Source organism: Melopsittacus undulatus, chromosome 3 (assembly GCF_012275295.1).
Source record: "Melopsittacus undulatus isolate bMelUnd1 chromosome 3, bMelUnd1.mat.Z, whole genome shotgun sequence".
In the NCBI taxonomy this organism is placed as follows: domain Eukaryota; kingdom Metazoa; phylum Chordata; class Aves; order Psittaciformes; family Psittaculidae; genus Melopsittacus; species Melopsittacus undulatus.
In genome coordinates, this window is record NC_047529.1 from 64,925,773 (window position 1) to 64,942,757 (window position 16,985).

A 16,985-nucleotide genomic window follows, 5' to 3' on the forward strand; every position below is an offset into this window, starting at 1 on the left:
TGAAAAAACTCTCCAAACAAACTTCTTTCAGTTATGGAAACTTAAAAGCACTAAAAAAAAAGAAGAATATGGTTATGGTACAGGTCAGAGTTCTAAACTCTTGTTTCTCAGACCAAAAGCAGGGCTCTGGTTCCTGGTTTCTTAGTAGGCTTGGTTATGGCAGCTAGAGCAGGTTAACACCATAGCTTCTCCCTGTCCTTCTGCTGTGGACGTTCATACTGATGACAGACATCTAAAACACACCCACTGCTGAACTACAGCAGACAGCAGCTCACTGAATGAATGTAAATTGCCACTATTTTCACAATGCATTAGTAGACTGAGGGTCTTTATTATGAGGCACAAAAGTTGTTGGTGATAGTAGCTAACTGTGTGTGTGGTGTACAGTGGTAGAGGCTCCAGAGGGCTTTAGGTACTTAGAGCTGAGTAAGAGTTCCTGATTGTGGTATGTGCATGTAGTATCAGTAACTCCAATGCAGAGAGGAAAGAAAAACCAAGAAGCAAAATTTGAATTAAATGCAAGACTGGAGATCAGCATCTCTGTTACCATCCTTTGAAGTTTCCACAGAATTATCTCAGCTTGAGAGGCAGAATTGCATAGAGCAGCTGAGCAAGTAGCATTGGAGAAAGAGGACAGAAGCATTAGGAACATGGAGGCTTTTAGGGTATAGGGAACTTATTTCACAGAGATAGGTTTCATCAACAGTGACAGTGTAATTGCACTGCAGGAACTTAAGAGACAGAAACAGAAGACTGAAGGGCAGTCTGCTTTCAGCAGCAGAACTGTCTACATCAAAGAAAATCTTAGGAGTTCAGGTTATCTCCAGAATCTGAATCCACAGAGATTCTGCAGTACATTTTGATGCAGCTAGCACAGAAAGAGAAGAGCATTAGACCTATTAAAGGTGGTGAAGAGACTGAAATACTAATGGAGATTACAGACTGTGACTGTGGGAAACAGGAGATTTTAAATCCTTCTCTGTTCCTGAACAGGCTGGTAAGTGCTACATCAGAGAGGATATAAACTATGCTTTTATACACCGTAATGACAGCTTCTTGCAGAAAGTCAGGGTGTACAAGGGAAAAAGTAGCTCTTGATGTAGTTTGACATATTACCATCTAACAAGGACCACATGCACCAATTCAACATGCTATTCTAAAAAATAAAAAAACCCCAACCAAGCAAACAAAAACAAACAAAAAAAGGGTTTGCTTTGGTAATATTCAAGTTTGGAAAGAGAATCAAGATGACCAGCTGAAATGAACTTAGGAAGAACAGCCAAAATGGATAAAAGGCTAGGAGATTACTTGGAGGATAAAAGATAAGGTGCAGAACCACAGGATTCTCAAATCAAAAGGTTCAGATGATTTCTATCTTCTTTTGGTGTGACTGTAAAGAAGGTAATTAAAAGCAAAAGTATAAGATGGCCAATTAAGGAATACAGAAACTGATAATGTCTGACAAGTTAAATAAAAAACTATTAAGTGAGGATAAAAGCAAACTTTGAAAAACAAGTTTCTAAACTGGAAAAAAGAGAAAACATGGTATCTGTTAGAGAGCCAGGAGGAATAATTGAGAGACTTCTGTGTAAAACAGTGCAGTGCATGAAATAAGCCATTGCAGAAAAGCTATATTTGCCCTAATGTTCAGCCTTGAAGAGCCTAGGCAAGTCCTCATACAAGGATATTATTAAAAGGAGAAGCCTAATGCTCTGTCCCAGTATTGAGGCTGGACTAGATGACCTCTTGAGGTCCTTTCCAAGCTGGATGACTCCAGGATTCTATGAAATATTAAAGTTAAAAAAAACCAACACCATAAAACAATAAAAAATAAACAAATTATCAAGATCATTTCAGAGCTCTAAAAGAACTAACACATGACACCAGTGAAGTACTGATGTATCACTTAAAGTGGCAGCAGATGGATGGTAGGTGGCAAAGAGTACCCAAATCTGAAAACAGGGCTGCAGAAAACCACAGGCAATTGAAGTCTTTTAATTTCTAATAAACAGTAAACCCTACTGCCAGTCTGTGGAGATGCTTAAGGAGGAGCTAAGTGGCATACACACAGAAGCTATCAAGCTGATATACTATGCCTGGAGTTTCAAACAGCATTAGAAATCAAGCTTCCAAAACACAAAAGGAAAAGTCCTCTTGTTCATTACTGTCAAGTTTAGTGAAAGGAAGTGGGAGATAAAACATGTGGTCAATTCTCACACTAGTGAGATAAGGTCCCCAAGGCACCTACACTAGAACTTACATTCCTGATTTGCAGAAATGGGCCAATACCTTTGTATAAGTGACAAACTCCTATTATTCCAGATTGCTAAACATTCTTTTTTCTTTGCATTTATGGTACATAAATATTCTTTGTGAAGGAAGAACTCTACGAGATGGAAAGCTAGATAAAAGTAGCTACAGCTAAATCCTGGAGAATGTCTTAGCACTAAATGAAGTCAGTGATATTCTGTGGTCAACCTGGCAAAGGCAGCTCTACATCAATAGTATCGGCATCATTATTTCACATGTGCTCCTCATTAATAAGACAGCACTACCGTCACTGATAGATGGTTGTTTAAAGTGGGCAATGATTAGCTCTGAAGTCAAACAAGAGGCCAAGATCACCATGTGATGTTGAACAGGGGTACTGTAACTCCTACTCTAAATGCAGATATAAACTAATTAGGTTATATGTCATCACTTCCCCCCCCCCTTTTCTTCCTTTGTACTTCTAATTAACAGTTGGTAGAGAGTAATAGAACAGATGAAAATCAGAAAGTCCAACATTTATCATCATGAAGAACAGTTTGTTGTGCCTTTTTTATTCTTTCATCCTGATCATGATAAATTTGTGTTCCTTCAAACAAAATATACTGCCAGAGTGAAAAAATAAAAACCTGGCTCATTTCTGCTTCATGCCATGGAGAGAAATGGCAATATGAACATCATTATCAAATTTATTCTGTCTTCCTCCAGTGAAGATAACTATCTGGAGTCCTAGAACAGAGAAGGTTGTATTATGCAGGAAGAACAGCTGCTAATCCAAAATATTTGAACTCTGGCAGAAAAAAAAAAAAAATTACTCGTCTCGTTCAAAAAATGGAAATGCTTCAAAGGAATCAGGGAAGTTACCAGCTGGATCTGAAACTCACATGCTCCTTATTTGCTTCAGGGCATTTTGGATATACTTTTTTGCTACTCACACAAACAACAGTTGTTAAAAGCTCCTTCTCTTTCTGCCTAGGCAATGTATTCCGTGATTGCAGAACCAACCTTCAAGTAAAACTATCCCCTCATTACACAGCTTCAGCAATATCTATAAGCAACAGCTATCAGTAAATCTGAAGAGCTAGTCACATCAGTAGTTTGGCTTTTATATTCCCTATAAGCAGTGTCATACACCTATCATGACTTTTAGCATCAGTATCTCCCAATAGTGAATATTACAGTGCTCACAAATGTTTGTCATATCCATAAAGAAAGGTCTTAGCTGCTGTTAGAGGAATTACTGTTGTCCTCCAACAGTTAACAAATTATCTCCTTATATGACTACATTTGGGTGTGCTTTAAGCAATTATCTGCATCTGTGGAATCTTGTTGCATGCAGTATGCCAGACCCTCAGTGTACCAGAATTTTATGTTAGACTAATAACTACAGCAAAGCAGGTGTAAAACAATTCTATCCCTTACTAAACATCTTATTTCCAGTACAAAACTTCAAAAAGGTTGCATATCAAGTTGCTTAGAAAAGGAATCATATGTCTACTAATGAATTAAAGTTTAAACAAAATTATCAAGAAAGCTTGCTGAACAATCTAGCCCTGTTCCTATGGGTTAAACATACCATACTACAGGCTCCCCTAGATGCTTTTACACAAGCAAAATCAATACTAGCAGTGCTTTAAAAGATCCAGGTTTATTTTTAACAACTCCTTACAACTGCTGACTCGTGGAAGAATACCACAGAAGCATTCACATGCAATATTATTATGGGGGACTTAGAAAAAAACAAAACAAAACCAAGAGACATCCTTAAGAAGTTACTCATTTTGAAATCATTTTTTCTGGTATTTGCAGCTGTTTTATAAATGAAGTTTGACATTTGACTGGAATTCTTTCTGGCTTATGTTACCAATCATAAAACAGTAAAAAAGAGGTGATGGTATATGACACTTCTAGCACTTGTTCATTCTAGTAAGGCAGTAATTATACAAAGCTTAATAGAATGTATCTCATAGCTCTATTTGCAAGTGAGCACCACACACAGGTATCGAGAGGCAAAGTATTAAATTTGTTCATTTTTAGAATTGTTCACATTGGTGCCTTTATCTAAATGAATTATTATGTGAGCAGAATGTCTTAGGAACTACTCTATGATAGAATATTCTTTAATCATGATTAGTTAGACTTACAAACAATTATGGTGCATACAATGTGTTGCAGCTTTGGATCATTACCCATGGAAATGTAATTCAGAAGTACAAACAATAATTATTTCCGTCACTCCTTTTACTGAAACATAGCTCTTTTAAATTAGGATATTGATAAGTTAGTACAGCAAATATAAGATTTTTAAATAGTTAATTTGATAAAGAATTAAATGAGTTTTTAACTGAGAAAGCTTAATCTTCCTAACAGCCTGCATACAAGTTGTTCCACCTCTTTAGAATGCCTACTAATATAATGGACTAATGGATGATTAAAGATATACTTCTATGGTGGCAGCCAGCTTCTGGGGCTCTGAGTCCTTTCTACACTTGTCAGCAGCAGGAGCACTGGCAGACACAGCATGGGAAAACTCACACTGCTGCACAGCTGTTTTGTCCTCAGAATGGCTGCATCCCTCTCTTCCCATAGGCAGCAGTGGCTATTGCTTCAGTATCTTGGATTTAGGAGACAAATGGGCAAGTTTCCCCAAATCTGATAGAGGCAGAGCATGCCGAGTTGTACTCATCAAGCCACTAGGACAACTATTAGTTTAGGAACATCATGCTGTCTTGGACAGCAGCTGTCCGTCCGAGAGTATGAAAACCAAGCATGGATGGTGTCTTTCCCAGCTTACAAGAACTCAGGACCCTCCTTAATCATATATGCCATCTTTGTGTTTAGGAACCCATTTTACTTTCATTAATGAGTCCATGCATTTTTAGAATGGACAACAGGATCCAGTATCACCATTATTCCACTGCAAAGAGTTCCACTTAATTAACCATTGTGTGAAATACTCTTCAGTTTTAAATGTTTCCTCATTTAATTTGTACAGGAGTTTTATTTGAACACTGATGTTGCTATCAGGCTAGTCCAAGAGGTGGTGCACTGCCACTCATCACAAAATAAGGGAATGGTTGAGAAGCAACTGACTAGGTGTTATTTAGGAGAAACTACATGCACTGATTGAAAGTGAAACTGCTTATTAACAGACACAAGCTATAAATTATCAACATACATATGAAGCACAGATGACAAATGCTTCAGGCATTTCTTGTCAGACAGCTGCTGCTTGATGTAAAGGCTCATGTGCAGTCCTCTACCAGCTTGTTGTCTTGACAAACGTCCTCTGCTTCTGTCAGAATCAGTTAATTAAAATGTAGCAATAGGTTTACTGGAAAAAATTAACTCCTGTTTGCAAGAAGTAAATCTGCAGTGAAAGGTATAACTATTTCATTGCAGAAGGAACAGCTTTCAATTCTAGACACCCTTAGATATTCTTACTTCTGGTTGCTGAGTTACTGTAGAGGGACAAACTGTTTCCTTCAAGACTCAGCAATGGCACACTAAATAAAACAACAGTTAGTAAAGATCAAGAAGTCAGCTACCAACCACCTCTCAAATTCTGTCATTACTGTTAAGTGTGAATTTTAAATGGGTCTACGTGCAAATTGTAAGATAGATACAATAAGAAAGCCCGTCTATTTTAAAACATTGAAGTCTTATCAACATCACCTACCCCCAGCACCATGGGAAATAAAAAGGTAAGTCTACTTAAGTAAAAATGTCAAAGGAACACTGTCTCCTTATAACTGGTTTGTCAGGTACATGACCCAATAGTACCTTCTAAGACAGATTTAACATAAAGATAAACTTTAACAAAAACCAACATGGACACCACAGAATTCAAGTTAGACAGGTTCAAAACAGAGCTTTACCCAGTATTGGGGAAATTTACATATGAAAGAAAATTATACATCTTTAGGGTTTTGTGGAGTTTCCACCAGTAATTGCTTTGGATTTAAAGAAATCCGATGATAAATTCAACTTAAGGTTAAGAGTATTAACTTGTGTTAATCCTATAATAAAACACTACTATAATCCACAAACAGGAACAAGAATTTAAATTAGCAAGATTAAAGACTTTTCAATACCAAGCTAAAAATTTAAAATATCACAATACCTGTGACTTAGTATAACCTTCTCGAAATACATCACAGAAACAGTCGCATTAGTCAAAGTGTTTAGATGAAGATACTTCTTTATCCTCTCCAGAAAACATGACAGACAACAGAGATTAATGGGATATTGATTCTTTAAAGACATTCACATGTATAGGTTTACCAGTTATGTTTTCATTCTTAACATGCCTTTTCCATGTGAGTTGAAGCTTCAGCTTCAGGATGGCCAACAGAAGTACAGTTCATAGGAGTTAAAGAATGTGGTCAAAACCAATTTGTGAAGTAAGAACCTGATGAACAAAATCTACCAATACCATGGGATAAAAAGTCCATAATTACACAGTCCATCACAAAGTCCAGTAAGAATGTACTGGGTATGGCTTCAACTCAGGAACAAAAAATAAAACCTTTTAACACCTACATGAACTAATAGCTTTAATACATACATAAAACAACAGTAACAGAAGCAAGAAAACCCACTGCACAGATTTCTGCTGTACAAGCCATTTTCAAAGTTCAAAACAAGTTTAATTAAGATAAACTATGTGGAAATCTCTTACCTCTTCTCCTGAAAGATAGTAAGCTGAAAGTAGTCCACCAACAAAACGAATGTTCACTTCAAATACTGAAATTTCAGCATTCTGTTGAAATAAACAAACATAGTTTTGTTCCCTGATACTTTTCTGTACCATCTGTAACATTTTGTTTGCCCCTTTTTTCTTTTTTTATATAGATGTAGGCATTAAGCTACAACAGCTGTAAACAGCAAAACACATAAGGTATAGGGAAAGACAACATAAGTTAATTTAAGGGCATTTTAAAGTATTTTCTTTTCTTCCTCATGTTAACAAAATAATGTCTCCATTATCTTCATCCTATTTAACTTTTAATCTCTTCCACTTGGGCTTTCTCTAAATCCACATATCCAGAGTACTTCCCTGTAGATGACTCAGCACTCACAAACACTTAAGTGGTCCAAGGTCATATATCCCACACTACCTCACACCACATGCCATCTCTTCTCAGACACTGTAGGAGTTCTTGATCAGAATGTTGTATCAAGGGCTTTCCCACTTCAGTGTAAATGCAGGTTATTGTAAAATGGGAGGTAACGCTAGAATGAGTTAGTTACATGTTCATGACAAAAATGTAATCATGATGTGTATTCACTAGGGAGCAGATAATCATTCAGTACTGCAGTGACATCCCTTCCCATACTGGCCTAGTCTTTACCAATGACAGACATTAGGTTTGTTGTACTGTGCAGTGCAGATCCAGGCACTATCTATCTCAAAACACAGACACTTGTGTTTCCTGTGAGGATTGAATTAAATTGCTTTTTTGATTTTCAATTGCTCTAAGTAAATTGAGTGATATATGAGCTGAATATTTTGTCTCCAAACCTTACATTTTGCCTTTCCAGATTAATATGACTACTTAACTCACAAACCAGTCCTATCTGTCAAGGCATATGAAGGCCTTTTAAGAAAAGCTCAGTATGTATGCACTGTCATCTGCTTCTGGAAATCAGATATAGACAAAAAGAAGACTTTGAGGTAATGTGAATAAAGATTTTACTGTTGAATCACAAAGATTAATTGCACTGTAATCCTGAACGTTTGCTGAAGTGGTGGTCTTGGGACTTTTCTTGAAGATAATCATTGTTTTAATGTTATCAGATTTCCAGCACTTCACTTGAACATGTCTCTGAACCTGTGTTCAAAATCCTCATCTCAGTCTGAAATCCTTATAGAAGCTGCTGAAGCAGATGCAATTAATGAAATAGACATTTCATTAATGGTACATTTGAAAGCTGTATGCTACATAGTTATACTTAAGCTCATTATTCTAGGCTAGTAATATTCTCAGAAAGCACGGGAATTACAGCTACTTGCAAAACAGTTAAAGAAGTTTTATAATTTCATGTCAAAGAGACATTCACCTCTACACAGAAGTCTTACGTGAAAAAGTCGTATGGTAGAAAAAGTGAACTGTTCCTAGAAGTAGTTGATTTGTGCTACATTAACTTTACCCTTCTTTCTGGCTTGATTTTTAATAATCTTTTGTATTATGCTTTTAAGACACAACACCTTGATCATTACCCTCTTTTCATATTTTTAATCAGCATCCACATACAGGTTGCACAAAGAAGTCTGTATATTTCTATTCAGCAGTCAAATCCTAAGTAAGCAATGTTATTTTTTATTTCGCCCTCAGATCCAGCTGCACACAAGCAACTCTCTACAATAAAATGACAAAACAGTTGAGTGTTACCCCTTTTTGACTTGAGAAGGAAAAATGCTAAAATGAGGGGGTTTTAACCAAGAGAAGAGCCATAGCTTAGAAACACTCAAGAAGCTGCAGTTTAACTAGTAAAGCTATCAAACTAACTCCTTTTAAAAAAAAGGGAAGTTGTCTGTACCTTAGGAAGATCCATCTTCAAAAAGCAACAGATAGTACCAAACACGGCATAGGGGGATAGGTTCCAAGAGTTGTATTAGATAGTTCATGTTACTCTGCTTCTGTATTTCATTTGCAAACCTATGACAGGTCAATCTAATATCAGCTGCATCTCACCCTTCCGTAAACCGTAAGATTAAGTCCAGAACTGGTAAGCTACTGAAGCTTCAACCAGCTGTGGCTGATCTTAAATGTTGAAAGCACTGTTCAGACAACAAAACTACTGTCAGCTGGGCTCTCCGGAACCTCTTCTCCTTCAGCTTTAAAAAAAATCAGATCAGTATTCACATCCTTTTGGGCAATTTCCTTAACATATCTCTTGCCTGAAAGTCTTCCTCTCCACAAATTTGTAGATCAAGGCCAAAATCATTTCTGTCTATGTTTTCTCATGGGAAGTCACCCTCATTTACAAGCCCAGCATTTGAAATACAACTCAATTGTATTTATCTAGTATCAGCTTCCACCTGGTACTCATCAAGCACTGGTACTTGCTCTGCCATTTGTAATTCAATTGGAGAAAATACTGTGTGCTTTTTATGTGGATGAATATGTTCACAGTAATCAACTCACTTTAATTTATATTTGATAAAGAGCTTACTCTCTTAGTTTTTATAAAGACCCAAATAAGGCCACAAATCCCACCAAATTATTTGTTTCAGTCTTCCTTATTACAGATTCTTTATAAATTTTTTTTCTTTCAAAACAGTAACAAAAAATACTGTGCCACTACAGTCCATATCCTGCAGGTTAATAAACTGTGCAAGAAAACACCAGGGACACTACACTGAACAATGTTGAATAATGTATATAATTTTAGAGTAAAAAATAGACACAAAGGGCCTGCATTTCAAGTGAGAAAGATACATAATTATTATTATATAATAATATTAAACATATTATTGAACATAATAAGGATTAATCTAACTATATATAACAGCATAATTAATATAAATAATTAACATAATTAAACATGATACAACATAATTAATATTCAATAATAATATTTCCCTGTTGAAGCAAAAAAAAAGGCTGGAAACAACAACAAATCTTAGCATTTTCAAGCAGTCGGGGAAATATGACAGAGACACAAAGATCATTACAATAGATCACTTAAAGCTACTACATTTTAATTACTTGAGATTGTGGGAAACAAAGTTTCACTCCTATTCCACAAATTAAGTGTAATTTAGTGGCAGCTTGCTAAAAAACTCATTTCCTCTAGCCAAGGGGAGCAATTTTAGGCACCATTTTATTGCAAGTGTCAAAGTCTGGTTGTTGCATAACATGCTATTTAACCTTGCTGAAGTGCCCATACAGCAAACTGTAAGATCCTAAGTGGGCACAAAAAGGAAGTGTTACTGAAGGCATTAACGATCTCTAGCAGCAAAATAACTGCATTTAATCATAAACTTGCAGGATCTCCTTTTAGACCATCAAAATAATTTCTTATTCGTAATCAAAACAAAATCAAATCACTTTGAAGGCTGACATTTTGAGTGTACTAAAACAACTTATGTGGCAAACTAGTAAATAAGTAGTCCCACAAACTAAAGAACCATTTTCAACTTCTGGCTTCCTTAATTTTCCTCACAGATCCATTAAACATTTATTTTATTATTCAAAAGTCCATTTACTCATACATCCCACATGTTTTTTTTTGTTGTTTTAGTTTGGTTGTTTTTTTTTTTTTTTTAACAGGAAAGCTATTCTGTTGTAAATTGTTGTATAAGGAAACTTTCTGATTTTCTCACAAAGAGAAAAAAGCACCAAAAATAAAGCATGAGAAAAACATCTGCCTACAAGCCAGAACATTAGGTTATGGGCTGTTAAATAGAATTAAAAGTCAATCATAACACCTATAGCTTGAGAGCAGTAGGATTTAAATCTGCAAAAGCTGAAGTTTGAAATAAACAATCTGAATTCTAAAAGGCTATCTTGTTACTGACTACTGAAGCACAGACAGACTTGAAGCAAAGACATGTGCCGGAAGCATTAGATCCGAATACTATTTGCTGTTCTGGGATCTTGGAAAAAGGATATGTTAATCTATACATGGCAGCAGAGATAAACATAATTCCAAGTTTATACTTTTCCCACTCTTTTTTCATTCCCAAAATGGAAGATATACTACACATTAAACTACATTGCATGAAGCTCTACACAAAGCTTCTTTAAAAGACACTCAAATTTGCAAAGCTAATAGCAAAGATGAAAATCAGAACTGGTAAGTAAGCCTTCAAGCTTCAGGGGTGGTTATAAAACCAGACACAGTGACTGACTGACCTCTGAAAACAGATTTGCTTAAGAGTGCTGGCAGGACACAAGAATGAAAGTACCCTTACTGTCTTACTCATTCCCTTCTCTTTGTGCAGTTCCTCAATTCATTTACTAGCTATCTTTGAGAGCAAATAATGAGCTGCTTCTTATACTCTTCCCATGGCACGACAGCAGCTCTCTCCTAGGCTGATCCACCCTGTGCAGTTAACAAGGGAAGTTATCTGTGATGAGACAGATAATGCACGATGAGTCAATGCTTGCACAAAATGTCAGCTGAAGTCAACTGAATTATATCCACATAGATAGAGCTACTGAACAAACATGCTGACACTTGTGTCTGACTGGGCATCCTTCATTTTGATGAAAAACAGAGAGGGATGAGGCAAACAAATTCAGTAGTAACCAACAGGAAGATTATTTTTGTGTGAATACAGATTCACCTTTGAGGTATCTTAAAAGAAACAATTTTCTTCTTCTGCCAGTAAACGCATGCCTTCCTGCTCCATACCTGGTTCCCATTATGGTTCTACCTGGCTGCACCCACATCAGACAGTTTATCAGTGGGTCAGAGAATGAATTCAAGCACCATCTCACATATCATTAAATTGTTAGCACCCTCTAGTCTAGTTTGGGCCCTTCTTGTTCCAGCCAATGTTCAGGCGTGCTTTAGGACACCACATAGGCCAACGAAACTTAAACAGCAGAGGTTTAGACTGGATATAAGGAAGAAATTTTTTACTGTTAGGGTGGTGAGGTACTGGAATGGGTTGCCCAGGGAGGTAGTGAATGCTCCATCCCTGGCAGTGTTCAAGACCAGGTTGGATGAAGCCTTGGGTGATATGGTTTAGTGTGAGGTGTCCCTGCCCATGGCAGGGGGGTTGGAACTAGATGATCTTGAGGTCCTTTCCAATCCTAACTATTCTATGATTCTATGACTGTTCACAGTATGCTGTATGGGCAAGACTTTCCTTTTGAGGGGAAGGAGCTTGGCAGGGCTGAGTAAGATGAGGACAGATCCATCAGTGTTATCCTAAAGATGTTGGGGTCTGTCTGGGTGTAGATGTGAAGAACCATCAATTCCAGCACTTGATAAATGCCAACCCTACCGCTTTGCCACATGGCTCAGCTCTTGCACTACTGCTCTTCAACTCCTGACCCCTTCACCCATCTCATTAAAATCCCTTCCAGTTTCTCTTATGGAGTATGAATTCAGTGTGTTTCACCCCTTGCACTGCAGGGTCCAATATCTTTTTCCTCCCCAGTGTGATGCTAAAGTTGGGTGTTGGTATAGAAACTCTTTCAGAAAGCTATGAATGCTCTGTGTGTGTGCAGGTTCTAAAGCAAATAATGAAAAAATAAAACCAGAGCAACACTCAGATGTGCGTAGTTGTAGCTAGGAAACAGCCAAGCTCCCTAGTGATCCCATGAAAGACTGGCTCCTTTTTCCTCTGTTGCAATGTACTAATATACAACTCAGCCCAGTGCAGCTTTGCGAAGGGCCATGCCAGAACACTGTGCAAAGGTTGTGTGGGCAGCAGCATGCATGGGGAGGTCAGACCAAATTGTCAGCTATATTAACTGAAGAGCAAAGACACCCCCCACAGGGATGAAGTGATATAATGGAAAACAGGTCACACATCCACAATGCAAAAACTTTGGATTTAGCCAATGCAAATGTCAACTCTTTCAAAAGGTGTATTTCTAAATCCCTTACAATACTGACAGAATCAGAAAATGGAACTTAATTCCTGAAAGACTACTCAGTTTGGCTGAAACTACAGCAATGTATCAAATACAAGGAATTTCAGCAGTTATGTTTTAGTTTGGAAAAAATAGTTAGGTCAGTTTGGAGAAAATTAGTTTTAGCAGTTTTAGTTGGAAAAAATTCCAAGCATTCCAATGTGAATATCCCAGTTATAAAACCACAGGGCTACCAGCTCCAGCTATAATAAAAACAGCTTCAGTGTTATATACTCCAAAAGGCGAAACTTCCAAACAAGTCCTCTCAGAAGATTATGAAGATTCACAAGTTTGCCAAGAAAGGTAGTGTTTATTCAGTTTTCTAGAATTTTCCTTCAAAATCAGAACAGTCTACTTGCTTTAGAAAGGTAAAAAAGAGTAGCCCTGACAACTAATTCACTGAATCGGGGGATTAAAATCTTAACATGTGAAGAGATTATGGAATTTCCCATTAAGTCACCTTTATTCCATAAATCCTTTTATGCGGCTAAACTAGTGCTTACTTTACAAAGTGACATTTGGAAACTTTCATGACTGGGTGATGAGAATGATCAAATGCTGGCCAAATAGTTCAAAATGTACAATGAGTTTCTGACCTATTACAAACTTCCAGAGGACAACTTGCTTTATCTAGCTACACTGATGTAGAACATGAAAAGATTCTGATACATAATGCAGTCACAGCTATTTTTGTAAAGAACATCTTAAAGAAAATTTATTATTTAAAAAGCATAGTTTTAAGATAAAATGGAAAAAAAAATAATCCTATTTATAAAAATAAAGGGCAAACATGCTTGCTCCGAAGCTGATTAAGCAGTCACTGCCCAGGAAATGACCACAAACGTCAAAGAGAAGCATGTTTTATACTACTCCCAAGAAATAACACTTCAGGCTATGTCAGTCTGTCAGCTTTTAAAACCTAATTCACTTTCATGGAAGAAAGATCTCTAAAACAGGAGCAAGTAAGACTGTATGAAACATTAATACATAAAATGTCAAGTAATGCCTGATAAATGCTTAAAAACAAACACATGGACCCTGCTATTCCTTGTGTTAGGTGATTTCAAACTTAAAGCTATAAAATACAAATAAAAAGCAGCATTTGAAACTGGAACTCATATTTTAAGGTGCAAAACCAAAAAAGAGTTTAGTTGAGTAGCTTCACACAATTAAGCCACTAAACAAATTGACATCAATTATTAAAGTTGGCATTAAGGTTATTTATTCCTCACTTTGCTTTAGGAAAATTCATCTACTCATTAGTGATAACAATGTAATATTCTATATGATTATGAAGTATTATGAAAATAGTTTTGTGAAGTGTTGAACTCGAGGCAGCTATTTACAGGAATATCAGGAGGAAGGTAGTATTCCTTAAGCACATCTGTATCATCTGTAAAGCAGTTTTAGTAGATCTGCTGGATTGCTACGCTGACCGACTAACACCACAAATTTTTAGACACTGAAAGACTTCACAGCTTTTAAGAATTACTGGGAAAAAAAAAAAGTGCTGTATAATTTTTAAAAGTACATAAATTAATAAGAGGAGCTAACATTGCAGTCAATACCTGGAAGTTACCAGTGCAAACCCCAAATATTTTAATGTTATTCATGTAAATCACTCTACTTCACTTTATAATGTTCCTCCAAGTGGAGCTCAGCTCTTAAGTTAAAGTGGAGTTTGCTATTTTCTATTGTGTTTTATTCTTACTTTTTTAAACACGTTAATAATGCTAAGGTGGTAAGACAGGAATTTAATATAAAAAAAATTCCATTAGGAAAAAACCCCACACCTTATGCACAAGATAAAGTTAGCATGTATATCTGACACTACTTGGGAGCACAGTTTAACATCCTGTATTTACATTATTAACGTAAACATGAGTGCACACTAAATTGCTGCTTATATAAAGTATAATACCCACTCTTATTAACTCCTCCTTCTTAAAACGGTAATTAATTCTCAAGCATGTAAAAGAAGATAATTAATCCTGACTTTTCTGCATAATATATTAGAAGGAATATTTTGTTTCCAGGTGTTTCTGCCATTATGCATGTCAACTACAAGAGCTTTTTAAGTGCTCGGTATACTGTGCCTACAACCCTTTGCTACTCCACTACACCTATCAGTAAATGTACTTCTCTAGCTCTCTGTATCAAGGTATTCCAATAAATACTCTGGACTACAAATTAAAAACAATTTATCAATTTAATCGAAGTTTTACAGAGGTTCTTGCTTGTTCAGAGCCTTTCTAGGACAAAAACTTTAATAATGAACTTTGCTCTCAGATGCGTATTTACCAGTTAAGAGGATGATCTGTAGATGTCAGTTGTGATGACTTGGTGCCTCATAAGACTAATGCAGCTCAGTTTGTGCCAACAGTTCAGCCTAACTCTTGGGGTTCAGCTTTACCAGAATACACAACTTAAACGGTATGTATGGTGTGCAGCTTTCTCTAAATGCAAGTCTAATTTGTGGAAGATTGTAAAAAGTGAAAATGCAAAGTGTTTATATAACTAAAAAATTAATGCTTGAAGTGTCCTGATTCTTCTATCCAAAATAATCAAAAAGTTTTTTTACAATGGTAAATACTCTTTTTCCTTCCTTTAGTTCAGGTCATTGCCTCCTATCTATCTAAATTTCTCATACTGAAAAACTGCATATATAAGCAGAGTAGTAACTTTATTGTATTTCTGCTTCCTGCCTTGTTTTATCTATCAGTGATCTAAATTCTGTAGCCTAGTATCATGCTTGCAATATTAGAACACAGTCCTCAACTGACCCCTGGAGATTAAACAGAGCATTAAATGTTAATCAGCAACACTACTTACCACATTGAAATCTAAGTTTTTTTCAACCCACTCCTTGGCTTCCTTGAATTCCTCTTTCATTTCCATGATGTATAGCGTATCAAGGGCATCCACTATTGTTGCTCCTTGAATGTTACCTGAAATACATGAAAAATCAGCTATTTACTTTCCAACAGAAGGCTTTTCACTTAGAGCTAATTAAATTAATTCTAATTTCAAAAATCTAATTTAATTTAATCCAATTAAAAATTGGGCATATAAACATTCAAGTGGGCAACTAGTCATTCACAGCCTTAGCTCTGATTCCCATGCCACAACACAACATCGTAACACACTCTCTTTTTTAGCAGCTGCTAATTGCTTATAATATCCTCTTTGGAATGTCCTTTCTTTCTCTGAATTAAGTAATCTATATGTTTTTCCCCAGATATTCCACTAATAAAACTGCAGCATACTTTCGGAAGAAGGATATAGTATCTTTCCAGAGCTAAGCTCCCATATTTGCCCTTCTCTCATGTTAAAGGAAGAACTTTCCTTTAAGCTTGGCAAAGTAACATGTATTTTTCCTGAGCTCATGAGAAAGTGAGAACAATTGTGGAAAACTGCTGGAGGACACGTGTTCGAGAACAGTACTACAAAGGCTCTGGAGATGTTAGTAACTCTGTGCAACAAAAGCTTGTACTCGAAATTCTTAAACCATAAGCCTGAAGTGAGTAATTTTGATAAGAGAGATAAATAAATGTACAAGCCTACCAAAGTGAAACATTATTAGCCTGTACCAAAACCTCCAGACCAAGGACTTAGATATGCTCCATTTTACTTCCCTTGTTAAACCTGCTTCTGTTTTTCTCTCTCTCTCCTGTATTAATAGCATCATTTATTCCATGTGAGTGATTCATACAGAATATGCAAAATTACCCACAAGCTAGTTAACTGAAAAGAAAGCAAAAGAAATCAGTCAGCATAAAACTTCAAGTGGACTATCAAGCAGCATCTACAGAGCATCCTTTCCCATTTAACACTTGAAATCTTTACCAATGATCTGGAGAAAAATAAAATAAATAAATAAATAAAAAGCCAAAAGAATGAAAGATCCTACTGCTAAAAACATTTGTGGATGCTTAACTAAGATGATTGGCATTTCAGAATAGCATGATACAAAGCACAGAGCATTCTAGATCATTTCTGGGTAATGCAGAGCGGGACCATTTAAACAGCATGTTTTTAATATCTAAAAATACAAAGGTATGAGTACAGAAATAAGAGATTACATTACAGAATGGAGCAGTGCTTCAGGGCAGGCAGGAA

General features: G+C 36.3%; 1 protein-coding gene across 1 annotated transcript in view; it reads right to left on the reverse strand.

The window, feature by feature from the left end:
• MAN1A1 (mannosidase alpha class 1A member 1) overlaps positions 1-16,985 on the reverse strand; it is a 143,557-nt gene that overhangs the window by 80,127 nt on the left and 46,445 nt on the right. Inside the window, exons 3-4 of the mRNA XM_034060992.1 lie at positions 15,699-15,814; positions 6,950-7,030 (exon numbers count right to left, since the gene is read on the reverse strand). Of these exons, the coding sequence (XP_033916883.1) occupies positions 6,950-7,030; positions 15,699-15,814 (197 nt within the window). The remainder of the gene's footprint in view (positions 1-6,949; positions 7,031-15,698; positions 15,815-16,985) is intronic.